Source organism: Cuculus canorus, chromosome 25 (genome assembly GCF_017976375.1).
Source record: "Cuculus canorus isolate bCucCan1 chromosome 25, bCucCan1.pri, whole genome shotgun sequence".
NCBI lineage: Eukaryota > Metazoa > Chordata > Aves > Cuculiformes > Cuculidae > Cuculus > Cuculus canorus.
The window spans coordinates 4,841,756-4,854,306 of record NC_071425.1 but is presented as its reverse complement, the minus strand read 5'-3'; the positions used below and the strand labels follow the sequence as shown (position 1 = coordinate 4,854,306).

Genomic DNA, 12,551 nt, shown 5'->3' with positions numbered 1-12,551 from the left:
TACGATTTCGTGAACTTAAGAACGGTGGCACCCCTGTATTTTTAGAGCAAACAGATCACTTGTGCCATTCCTGTTGGATTTATTTATTGAGATCCCTGTGCTGAATTTTCTGTTCGGCAAAGCGATCACTGGAGCTGAAGGGATGAACCGCAGCTCGGCGCATTCCCCCATCAGTGCAAACCTTTCGCATTTGGGGTTACTTCCCCAAGGCCAAATTCAGCAGTGAGTTTACTATTCATCTGCCGTTTACAGCTAAATCTGGTTCCAAATCCTCGTTGTTTCACACTTCACAGCAGAAAAAGTAACTGAGTTTCAGTCTCCAAACAGAGAATTTTCATTAAGTGGATGAGTTGCCTGTAGACTACGTGCCTGTAGGCATGGAGTGATAGGACAAGGAGGAATGGCTTTAACTTCGAAGAAGAAAGATTTAGATCAGACATTAGGAAGAAATGTTTTCCTGTGAGGGTGGGGAGGCCCTGGCCCAGGTTGCCCCGAGCAGTGGTGGCTGCCCCATCCCTGGAGGGGTTCAAGGCCAGGTTGGATGGGGCTTGGAGCAACCGGATCCAGTGGGAGGTGTCCCTGCCCATGGCAGGGGGTGGAACTGGATGGGCTTTGAGGTCCCTTCCAACCCAACCCATTCCGTGAATTTCCAGATGCAAAAAACTCAGTGATGCACAACACAAAGCGATTCATAGATAGGTGTGAAGAAGCCTTCATGTTCTCTTCTTTGCTTGATGGCTGAGATCTGCTGGTTTTCTTCTTTATACGCAAACATCCTCAAACAGTTTGGGGGAGAAAAGAAAAGTACAAATGCTTTAGTCTTTTAAAGCAATTACCAGTCTTAACAGGAGCATATGGAAACCCAGCTTGGAAAGCCTGGCATAGAATGAAGGGGCAAGAACAGACGTGCAGTAATGATACAAGAAGACCCAAACTTTAGGCTGACGTATGTTTTGCATATCAACCCAAGAGAAGTCTCTAATTCCATCTTTAATTAGTTAGCTAAAATGTCAGTGATCCAGAAATCATGTCCCTCCTCCCCAAATGGATAATGCAATGACAATTATAGGCAGGAACACTCACTTTGGCAGCTATGGGGATGTAAAGGCATTTGATGGTCCTTGAAAACAAGCTGTATCAAGATCTTGGGTTGAAAGGGATGACGGCCAAAGAGCAGAAGAAGCTTTAAGTTAGAAATAAGGATTCTGTCATCTGCACACAAGAGAACAGGCTGAAAAAAAGCCAAGTCTGCTTAAAAACTGGAGTTGTGTGGAGTTTGCGAAGTTATTCAGATGAAGTATGCGTGATCTGGCCTTGATCCTGTGCCGGATGGTCCCATGAAGTGGAAATCACTGGTGGTGTTTTGATGTTGAGTCAAGTTGGGATTTGTTTTTTGCCGAAGGACTTGATCTGCTTTACAATTCTGGGCAGGAAAGGGAAACAGAAAAGGTTTGTATGATCTGTAAAAAGGAGAAATAGAATCATTAAGGTTGGAACAGCCGTCTAAGCTCATCCAGTCCAACCATCAGCCCAGCCCCGCTATGCCGACTAAACCATGTCCTGAGGTGCCATGTCTACTCGCTTTTTGAACCCCTCCAGGGATGGAGACTCCCCCACTCCCCGGGGCAGCCTCTGCTGGGGCTTTGCCGCTCTTTCAGTAAAGAAATTCTTCTTAACACCCAATCTAACCCTCCTCTGGCGCAACTTGGGGCCATTTCCTCTCATCCTAGCACTTGTTATTTGGGAGAAGAGACCTGCAACCACCTGCCTCCGACTAAATTGGAGACTCCACCGCTGCCGTGGGCAGCTGGTTCCAGTGCTTGAAGCAGTGCAGTTTTGTTTCAGCAGCTGCATGAGAATTGTGCTGAATCTGTTAATTCTTTAAAGCCTAAATGTCATCTTTTATGCTTTGCACTAATATCTGAGTTTCCGTGTTCCGATAGAGCGGTTACAGTTTTACAGCACGTGTGATTATCTTCCAATGGCTACTCTGAAAGTACCTACTCTTTCCCTCAGTCCTGATGGTGACTCACACAGCCTATTTGTGGGCTTGGTAGTATTACAACTATTTTTAAATTATTTTAACCGTTTATTATAAAACCCTTTCCCATTTGTTCAATTATACTGTACCGAGTTCGCTGAAATTTAATCCTGGCCTCGGCATTGTGTCGTTTCAAAAGCAGCATTTAATGGTGGCTAAAATTCCTGAGCTCTTTTTCTGCCTCTTCACACCAGGAGCTATTTTGCTGTATTTAGCTCCCTGAATTTTGAAGAAAACAAGTACATGGAGTTGTTATTTATAAGAGCTTGTCTAATCTGTTGCTTCTTTTTATGGTAAAACCACTTCGAGTGACAAATCTGTTGATGGCTGATGCGATACTTCAGAATATCTTTCACACGTAGGTATTAGAGGTCCACAACTGCGTCCAGCCGCAGGCTCAGATGATGATTCCTGCCCATCTTCCTTTAGAGGAAATAAATCCCCTCTTTTGCTGCTGCTTTTCCTCCTACCGCCCTGCACCGTCTGTGTCCTCCTGGCACAGGATTTACCACACTGGAAGGCGCTGCTGTTGCTTTGCACAGATAAAAAGGACCGCGCGGTGTGTAAGGAAGTCAAAATCAGGGTTTGCGTATCAAAACAGAATTAAAGGTATCTGCACGGTTTCCATGGAAACAGGAGGATTTAATGGGCAATCGATAGCAGAAGAGCAACGTATGGGGCGTAGCCGCGTCACGCAACGGAGCACAACACAGCTCCTTGCTGGAGATGCAAAGCCGCTCCTCTCCTCTCCGATCCAGCTGTTTGCTCCCATCTGTTGGCTGCAAAGCAATTCTGCTTCTCCGATAGGAGAGGGAACTCGCTTAGCAGTTCTGTGCTCTGCCAGCTGGCGTTGCTGGAAAAAGATCATAGAATCATAGATTCCTTGGAAGTGGTGGAGTCTCTGTCACTGAGGGAGTTAAAAAAAGCATGTAGATTATAGAATCATAGAATAGTTTGGGTTGGACAGGACCTTAAAGATCATCCAGTTCCAACCCCCCTGCCGTGGGCAGGGACACTTCCCACTGGCTCAGGCTGCCCAAGGCCCAACCAACCTGGCCTTGAACACCTCCAGGGATGGGGCAGCCACAGCGTCCCTGGGCGACCTGGGCCAGTGGCTCGCTGCTCTTGTGGTGAAGAAATTCTTCCTAATGTCTATAGTAAGCAATATCATTGCTCAATATATCAAATTATCCTTTCCTCTCCTACTGTATTCGGTCATGATCAATAATCTTCAGATATGGAAAAGAGTCTTGCAAAGAGAAAATAAAGCTCAGTAAAATATGAAGTCCGAAGCTTGAATTCTATTCCAGAAGATTCCAGTTAGGCAGTGAAACTTGAGGCCCTGTTGTAGGACTGGAAGAGATTCTGCAGTGGTTTAAAATCTCCCTCACACCGCAAATCAAGTCCTTCCATCAGTGAGAATTGCATGGGTTGTTCATTTATGTCAAATGGAGATAAGAAAAAACACATCCTGGATCCCAGGTAGAAGAGGTCATGGAATCATGGAATGGGTTGGGATGGAAGGGACCTCAAAGCCCATCCAGTTCCAACCCCCTGCCATGGGCAGGGACACCTCGCACTAGATCTGGTTGCTCCAAGCCCCATCCAACCTGGCCTTGAACATCTCCAGGGATGGGACAGGCACAGCTTCTCCAGGCAACCTGGGCCGGAGCTTAGATGTCCTATGTACAGCCTGGTCACGAACGCTAGCCGGAAAGGTTGAGGACAGCCTGGTATGAGATACACTGATCCAGGCTGTGGTTGAGACTTCCTTAATTTAACTCACTGTGAACAGATATTGTCATCCAGTTTAACTGTGTGACTAATAAAGAAATCAGTTCTGTGTACTTCGTTAAAGAAGAAAGAAACTGTGCTCCTTAGCAAGACATTTTCTGGGCATGCTGAGTGGATTCAGGTTGCTCACGGTTTAATCCTGCCTCTCCTTGACCTTGGGAATGGCTACGGTACCCGTGCGAGTTATTTCTTACAGGCTGATTTAATTCACTGCCGAGGTTGGATATGGCAATCTGGCACGTTGTCTGGTGTACAACTGGTAATGTCTTGAAACTCTTTGAAGTCCAGCAACCCAGGAGGATCTGCCCAGTGTAACTGGAGTGTGTTTGTAAGCTTGTGTCTAAGTCGTCTTTTCTTTTTTAGGGCCTGAGTAAAAAAGTCGGAGTATCTTCCTCCATCCTTCAAGGGCTTTGGATCTCCTACAGCACCGAAGGTCTTTCGATGGCTTTGGCATCTCTGAGAAATCTCTACACTCCAAACATAAAGGTACTGGAGGAGGAGGAGAGCTGGGAGGGTTCAGAGCTCATACAAGAAGCTCCCTGTGATGCACAGTAGCCACACACAGCTCGTTCGCTCTAACTGCCTGCCCACAGCAGCGGTCCCATCCTTGGCAGCCCTGAGCACCTTGCTGGGCATTCATCTTGAGCTGGAAGAGGGTGTCAGTTTGGTTGGGATTTTGTCACCATCTGGGATGATCCATCAGCCCTTCTCTTTAGACCAGGGATCTCCTTTTAATTGAAGCTAGCGAGTAGCAAAATGGTTCACTTGCATTTTTCCTCCCCAGAGATGTGGGATGCAACAACTGGTGTTGCAATTGGACAGCCTGGCCAAGGGGCTCTGGCTTAGAGAGGCACTAAGACACCAAACACAACAGCACGTGGTGGTTCAAGCACATTATGCCCATTTGCATTGGAGAGGATAAATGTGTTAGCTTAAACCTCTACAGCAGGAAGGATTTCAGTGATACAGATTTCATGATGTCCTTCATCTGGAGACGTGTTTGCCCCAGCTCCTTCCCATATGGGCAAAAATGCCTAAAATAGGACCCTATATTTGGGAGGGTTTTTACTGGATATTTTGTGTCCTTCTCTCTCTGCTTGCAAAGTGCAGAGTGTTCGGGTTCTACATTGTTGTTGCCGTGATGATAAACTGATGTCTCTGCATAAAGCTCAGCTAACGGGAGCTCTTCTTTCCCCGTGCAGGTCAGTCGGTTGCTGATTTTAGGAGGTGCAAACGTGAATTACCGGACTGAAGTTCTGAACAATGCCCCCATTTTGTGTGTCCAATCCCACTTGGGTTACACGGAGATGGTGGCTTTGCTCCTGGAGTTTGGGGCCAATGTAGATGCCGCTTCAGAAAGTGGCCTGACGCCCCTTGGCTACGCGGCTGCTGCTGGATTTCTAAGTATCGTTGTGCTGCTGTGCAAGAAACGGGCTAAGGTACAGTGAGCGCGTTCCTCTAAAAGTTGATGTAAACTGCTTTGTGTTTCTGCGAGACAGGGCACGAGCTGCAGGCAGGATGTGAGACAGAAACACTGAATCGCTTGGTTGGAAAAGACCTTTGAAATCATCGAGTCAAACCGTACTTGTCCACTAGTGAACCATCCCTGAGCACCTCGTCTACCCGTCTTTTAAATCCCTCCAGGGATGGGAACTCCACCGCCTCCCTGGGCAGCTTCTGCCAGTGCTCGATGACCCTTTTAGTGGAGAAATTTTTCCTAATATCTAATCTGAAGATGCCTTTGGGCAACTTGAGGCCATTTCCTCTCATCCTACCACCTGTCACTTGGGAGAAGAGCCCAGCACCCACCTCACCACAACCTTCTTTCAGGGAGTTGTAGACAGTGATAAGGTCTCCCCTCAGCCTCCTCCAGTCTAAACAACCCGAGGTCCCTCAGCCGCCTCGTAACGCTCGCTAAGGAACGTCCTCCAGCAGATGAAGCCAGGATGCTGCTGCGGAGGGTTGGCGTCTCTGCTAAAATGGGGTGGTTTTGAAAATCTCACATTGCTCCCGAAGCTGAGTAACTTCTGATAGTCAGTAATTAGTAGTCAGAAGTTCAGATCTGAGGTAGGAAGTTCCGGATCGCACCTCACTGATGGTCTCCTGAAGGGTGTTCTGGAGAAGCCCTTGAACCTCACGAAGTCAAAATGGCAATGTTGCCTTTGCAGCATGGAGTGTCCTTTAAATGTCTTCTTGAGACACATATGCCAAAAACTTCTATCAGACTTGTCCTAGAAAAATACCCTTTGTTTAGCGTTGTGGTGAGTGTTTGGAGTTCTAATTGTATATAATGAGTCGAGTTTAAATATTTTGTTGAAGAAGAAAATTGTGCTGATTTTTGAAGTGGAGCCTCCTGGAAGCAATTTGTGGTTTCTCTGTATGTTTAGCTTCAGTTGAAAAAAGCAAAATATGGGTTTGTATAGCTTTGGTATGCGAGTCAGGATGACTGGGGGACCTATTTAGATCTTGTCTGTAATGATGCGAGGACAGCATGAAGGAAAAGGAGAATTTTCCATTTGTTGGGATATTTTGAGACACTCCTTGACACTTGTTGGTAAGAAACAGAATTCCCTTGCTGAGAACGGGAATATTTGGGCTGCAAAATGCGATGGGAGAGTGCTGCCACTTTTCCTTGAGCATAGAATCATAGAACGGGCTGAGTTGGAAGGGAATTTCAAGCCCATCCCATTCCAACCCCCCTAAAACCAGGCGAGTTTCGTTTGAAGTCTGAGTTATTTGACTCTGGCATAGAAACTGCAACAGTGATTGCTGAGTAAGTTAAGGAATGAGAAATGTTAATAATAGTAATGTGTCATAATATAAGAAGTATTTCTCATGTGTATTGTAGAACTATAATTAATATTAATGGATTATATTACTATAATAATTATTTTAATAATATGAGAAATAACACATTGTGGAGCACCGAAGAGGTTAACCCACGAGAGAATGGTAGCTGATGTGTTTTATCCAACTTACTGGAGTTGGAATAGGACCTTCAAATCCCAGCTGATGCATTCAGGCAGCAAGTGAAAACCATGCCCTGTCCTGAAAAGCCGACCAAATAAGTTCTTCCAGGGCTGCCAGACGCGATCTCTGTTTCTTATCGACTTCTTCCAGCACAGAGTTTGCATTGTGCATTTGCTGCAGAGTGAAGCGCTTCTTTGTCTCTGAAAAGAAATGGTTTCTGGAAAACAGGGTGGTTTTCCTGCTGTGGATTTGGATGAAGGAGGTGATACCGGTGTGTGATTTCAATCCACAAGGAAACACAGGTGCTGAACTTCAGGACACAAAGGGGAAAAGGCTTTTGTTGTCGTTGAGTCTGAAGAAGACTGAAAAAAGCTAAAAATAACGGTACCTCACCCAAAACAAACACTTGTGGCCAAGAGGATGCCTAAGCCTGGGGCAGAGCTGTTTTGGAAATGGTTGTTTTCTGGTCGTGGAGGGAATGGTTTACCAGAAAAAAATGCACATTTTACATTATTTAAAAACCAGCGCAGGAAACTCTGAAGAAACTAAGATGTTTTGCCTGGGATTTGGCTTAGTTTTATTTTGTCCTCTCTTTTCAAGGTGGATCATTTGGACAAAAACGGTCAGTGCGCCCTGGTTCATGCTGCTCTCCGAGGACACTTGGAGGTGGTGAAGTTCTTGATCCAATGTGACTGGACGATGGCTGGGCAACAGCAAGGGGTGTTTAAGAAGAGCCACGCCATCCAGCAGGCACTGATCGCCGCCGCCAGCATGGGTTACACCGAGGTAAGACCTACCAGCACGGCACTGCCTCTGCGGGGCAAGAAACCAAAGCTTGACTATGTTTCCTAGCCAATACATTGACCAAAGAGAGGCCTGGAGGTCTTGGAGCTGCTGCTTCTATCCTACTCTTTCTCCCCTTCGCATCCCAGGCACGGGAGGGTTCATGGATCTCTTGGCAAACCCTGTGGTCTGGGCAGGTGTCCAAGAGAGGAAAGTATAACAAGCCTTGAAGTTGTTGGAATAAACCTTTAAGCCAGTGTGTTGCTTACTCCAGCGCTGTTAGGAGAGCGCCAGAGCACATAGGTTCGGACTGGATGTTGTGGGGAGAGAAGAGCCGAAGACCTTGCTCCTGTCATACCGATAAAGCTTTATGATGTGGGAAATGGTGTAGGTTTTCCTACTGAGAAGCAGACTTTGAGGATTTTTGCACTGGTTCATTTCTTTGCTAAATTAAGCTCCTCTCATTTCCTTCAGTTTGGATTTTGCTTTTGTTAAGCATCACCCATGAAAGCATCCGTACCGTGCTCAGATCAGAGGAGCTAATTAAAGAAAGCTGGGAGATGCTTATTAGCTAAGTGACTGTGAGTTGAAGCAATTAGGAGCAAATGTGACTTCAAAAGCCTAAAGATCTGCATGCTGAGGACAGAACTCGTAACAGGGCACGGAACTGTTAGAATGGTTTCCCCCCAAATCCTACTGGTCACCTTGATCACTCACAGAAATGAGATTTGCAATTGTTGAAGGTTTTATGTACCATAAAAGGTGCGAGGCTGCTCATAGAAAATGCTGTCGTTCCCTGTTTTGAGGTGCTTGCAGTCAGAGGAGATGTGAGCTGATGATTAATTTGCTCTTTAGCTCCAACTTTGGTGATAAACTAAGTATTTAACGTCTTTATAAAGTGATCTGAATCACTAGTGGAGCCACACCGGAGCCTTTGCTGTGGTTCTGCCCTCGCGTAACCACACCAGAATTAGCCTTATGCTTTAGTTGTGTGACACAAGGTCGTCGCAGCAGTCGAGCATGGGCTGGGGGGTCACCAACACCAAGCTCACACTCTCCCTTGAAGGCAGCAGCGTGCGCATAAGGCGTCACCTGTGGAACCACCATGGGCAGCACCTCCACGGCATCTTCCACGCAGGCACTCACCGGGGTTTCTGGTTTCCCCCAGAGCCGCTGTCATTCCCAATGTCCCATTTAGCACTAAAGCATTGCTGGCAGGGCATGGCAAAACGGCACTCGTCACCAAAATCCCTGCCTCCAGGGTCTGGTGCCTCTCCATCTGTGCCCACAGGCAGGAGGGCAGGCATGGCTTCCACCAGGTGCTTGGAAAATGCTGGTTGTAGCCCAGACCGCAGCATGTAATTGTCTCCTCAGAATGAGAAAAACATTTCTGTCCTTCAGCCACTGAAGTAAAATCTCCCTTTTCCTCTTAGCCCTTTGCTTTCTCACATCATACGATCTAAGCCCTGAAATTTTCTGCTGATTTTCAGTCAATTAATTCCTTTAATTTACCCTGTAAAGAAGTTAATTTGCTTCTCTGGGGTTCAAGCATCCGCAGCTGGTAGAAAAACACAGCGGAAGCGTTTTTAACAATATTCGTTAAAACAGTATTCGTTAGAAAGGAGCTGAGAGTTTCAGAAAGAACTTCATTTGGGCTGGAGGTTAAGATGAGGAAGAGGCTAATGGTTATATCACTTATCCGTGACTCAGTTTCCTCAGCAGTGAAAGGGAATGATCCTATCCTTGCAGTCCACCAGGATACAGCTGGACATGCTGTGGTTCCGTCACTGCTTAAGGCAGCCGCAGAGCAGCCTGCAGATGAAGGCGTATCCACTGCATGTGTCGCTTCTTCTGTAGCAGAATAGAATCACAGAATCTTAGAATTATGGAATGAATTGAGTTGGAAAAGACCTTTAAGTCCATTCAGTTCCAACCCCCTGCCATGGGCAGGGACACCTCCCTGGTTGCTCAAAGCCCCATCCAACCTGGCCTTGAGCACCTGAAGCCATGGGGCAGCCACAGCTGTCGTGGCAACCTGGGCCAGGGTCTCACCGCCCTCATCAGGAAGAATTTCTTCCTAATGTCTAATCTAAATATTCCACCTTCCAACTTAAAGCCGTTCCTCCTCATCCTATCACTCCAGGCCCTTGGAAAAGCCCCTCCTCAGCTTTCCTGGAGCCCTTTTTCAGTGCTGGAAGCTGCTCTAAGGTCTCCCTGGAGCCTTCTCTTCTCCAGGCTGATCAACCCCAACTCTCTCAGCCTGTCCTCAGAGCAGAGGTGCTCCAGTCCTTGGATCATCTTTGTGGCCTCCTCTGGGACACAGTTACGATGAACTCGTTATAATAGACATGGTTATAGCAAACTGGTGCTACAAAGGCTCATCCTGTGCAGTTCTGTGAAGACACATGGGGGTTTTTTTTTGCTCCTACAGGGCAGCAGTGATTGATCCCTGGAAGAAGATTGACTCGAGCGTAGGGTGCCAGGCAGCGACTGTTCCTTTTCCTCTGTGTGTTCAGCTCGTGTTAAGATGTCAGCAGTTTAAATATAACACAGCCAAGTTCGTGAGCTGACATGTCGTTTTGTTTCAGATTGTCTCCTACCTGCTCGATCTTCCAGAAAAAGACGAAGAGGAGGTGGAGCGAGCACAAATCAACAGCTTTGACAGCCTGTGGGGAGAGACAGGTGATTTCTGTAGATGCTGTAGCTGCTTCTTGCATGTTCGTGTTCGCGGTCTCTGTGTTGCCTGATGCATCCCTGCTCCTGGGTGTTGTCCTGATGAAGGGAGAAGGAGCAGTTCCTCTGATTTGATCTCAGGTGATTTACAGGTGCCAGCATGGCGCTTGCTCTCAGCTCAAGTCAAAAAGAGAAGTGTGGCTTTTGAAATTCCTGAGCTGCTGTAGCTCCCGGCACTTTGCTGTAGCGTGCAGGCGTGCGGCATCTCTCACAACTGGGCCACTAATTTCTCTGAAACATCTCACATTAAGTGAGATGGACACAAGATTCTGCACTTCTTCTCTTGATATTTGGTGTATTTATCGGAAGCATCTCCCTGTTTCTCTGTCTCCCTCCCCATGATGTGCAGCTCCATGCCTGGTACGTTATCCATTGATTTTCTGAAAACTTCTCATTCTTTATCGCCTGGTAATTAAGCAAAAGTCCTTTTGTATAATCCCGTATTTTTGCATTGATGGGTGTAATGCAGAAACTCTCCATTCTGAACTTCTACCATCTCAAAGGCAGTTGTTCTCCCTTTTCACTTCACACACGTGAATTGCTCGATCATCTCCATTCTTTGAGATATTCCAGCTTGGAGTTATTAGCTTTTAACTCCAATGGCCTCATAAATATTATCTGTCTGTGTCAGAACCAGTGTGGCCAGTGGGAGCGGGGAGGTGATTGTGCCCCTGGACTCGGCATCGGTGAGACTGTATCTTGAATCCTGGGTTCAGTTTTGGGCCCCTCACTACAAGAAGGACATTGTGGGCCTGGAGCACATCCAGAGGAGGGGAACAGGCTGGGGACGGGGGTGGAAAACAAGTCTTACCAAAGGCAGCTGAGGGACCTGGGGTTGTTTAGGCTGGAGAAAAGGAGGCTGAGGGGAGACCTCATTGCTCTCTGCAACTCCCTGAATGAAGGTTGTAGCAAGTTGGGTGCTGATCTCTTCTCCCAAGTGTCAAGCGACAGGACAAGAGAGAATGGCCTCACGTTGTGCCAGAGGAAGAGATAAGACATCGGGAAAAGTTTCTTCACTGAAAGGGTTTTCAGGCACTTGGCAGAGGCTGCCCAGGATGTCGTTGAGTCACCATCTCTGGAGGTGGTTAAAGAAGGAGTAGATGAGGTGCTCAGAGATGGTTTAGTTGTGGACTTGATGATCTCAAAGGTCTTTTCCAATCAAACAGTTCTATGATTCTGTACTCGGCTCACTAATCTCCTTGAATCCCTGATGATATTCCTGTCAAGTTAATGCACCGAGATAATGTTCCTGTCTGGGTAACGAAGCAGGGATTGTGATGCTGTCAGCTTTGTTTAGAAGTGACGCTCTCCAAGGGTGCAGCCGGTGGCTGGCGGGTGGCTCAGGGTTTGGTCCGGGTGTTTCTGGTTAGAGAGGGGGCAGGGGGGGGAACAGGGTTATAGTTGGAGCTGGTTTGTACCCTTTATGTTTGACAATGTAGCCTTGTTAGAGCCTTGTAATAAGTGGGGTCTCTCAGAAGGCGTTGCCTCTGAGCTTTAAAGGACAAAGAAGGATGAGTTGTCCCAGCGAGGAGCCTGGCGGGTGGCCAGGCTGCTCCAGGCCGCTCTCAGGGCGTTAGGGAAAGAGGCAGCTCCTGCACTCACAGGTCCATAACTGCGCAGCAAAGGCATTGTGCCATTATTAGTGGAGATAAGGGCCTCATCGGAGAAGAAAGACATTGCCTGTGGAATTATCCAAATGAAATGGCTGAGCGCTGGTACCAGGACAAAGGCTTTGCTACTGATGAACTCACAATTTGAATTCATGTCCAGGCCAGAGACAGCTCATCCAAAATATTCTCTGGTGTTTGGGTCCTAAGGATTATCTTGTAAGTAGATTGGTGATCCAGATGCCTTCAGAGTGTCATCAAAAGCCACTGAGATGTATCTGCAGCATAACCTCATGGGCATCAGGTACTACAGATAAGCTTCTTGAGTTAAGATAGTCCTGGATTGTCTGGCTGAGTATAACCCCACAGGCATTTGCTGAACTGATATCTAACCTGGCCTGTCCCTGGAGCTCTGAATTTGCAGGTCACACCATCCTTCTGTCTCCCGTCTAAAAGCTGAGCACAGCCTTCTCTTTGCTGTGTCCTGGGCAGCTCTGCCATTCCCAGGCTGCCCTTTGCCTTGAGAGCTCTTCAGCAGAAGCCTCTTCCATCTCTGTTGTTCCCCTTCCCATACTTCACCCCACGAACAATGCTAAAAGCTGAACTCACCCAGACAGTCTGGG

General features: G+C 47.2%; 1 protein-coding gene across 18 annotated transcripts in view; it reads left to right on the top strand.

Annotated features, from left to right (window-relative positions):
- Nucleotides 1-12,551, top strand: part of TANC2 (tetratricopeptide repeat, ankyrin repeat and coiled-coil containing 2) — a 225,301-nt gene that overhangs the window by 185,674 nt on the left and 27,076 nt on the right. For all 18 annotated transcript variants that reach the window (XM_054088176.1, XM_054088191.1, XM_054088186.1 and 15 more), the window contains 4 exons: nt 4,199-4,321; nt 5,038-5,274; nt 7,406-7,591; nt 10,177-10,270. In XM_054088176.1, the coding sequence (XP_053944151.1) occupies nt 4,199-4,321; nt 5,038-5,274; nt 7,406-7,591; nt 10,177-10,270 (640 nt within the window). The remainder of the gene's footprint in view (nt 1-4,198; nt 4,322-5,037; nt 5,275-7,405; nt 7,592-10,176; nt 10,271-12,551) is intronic.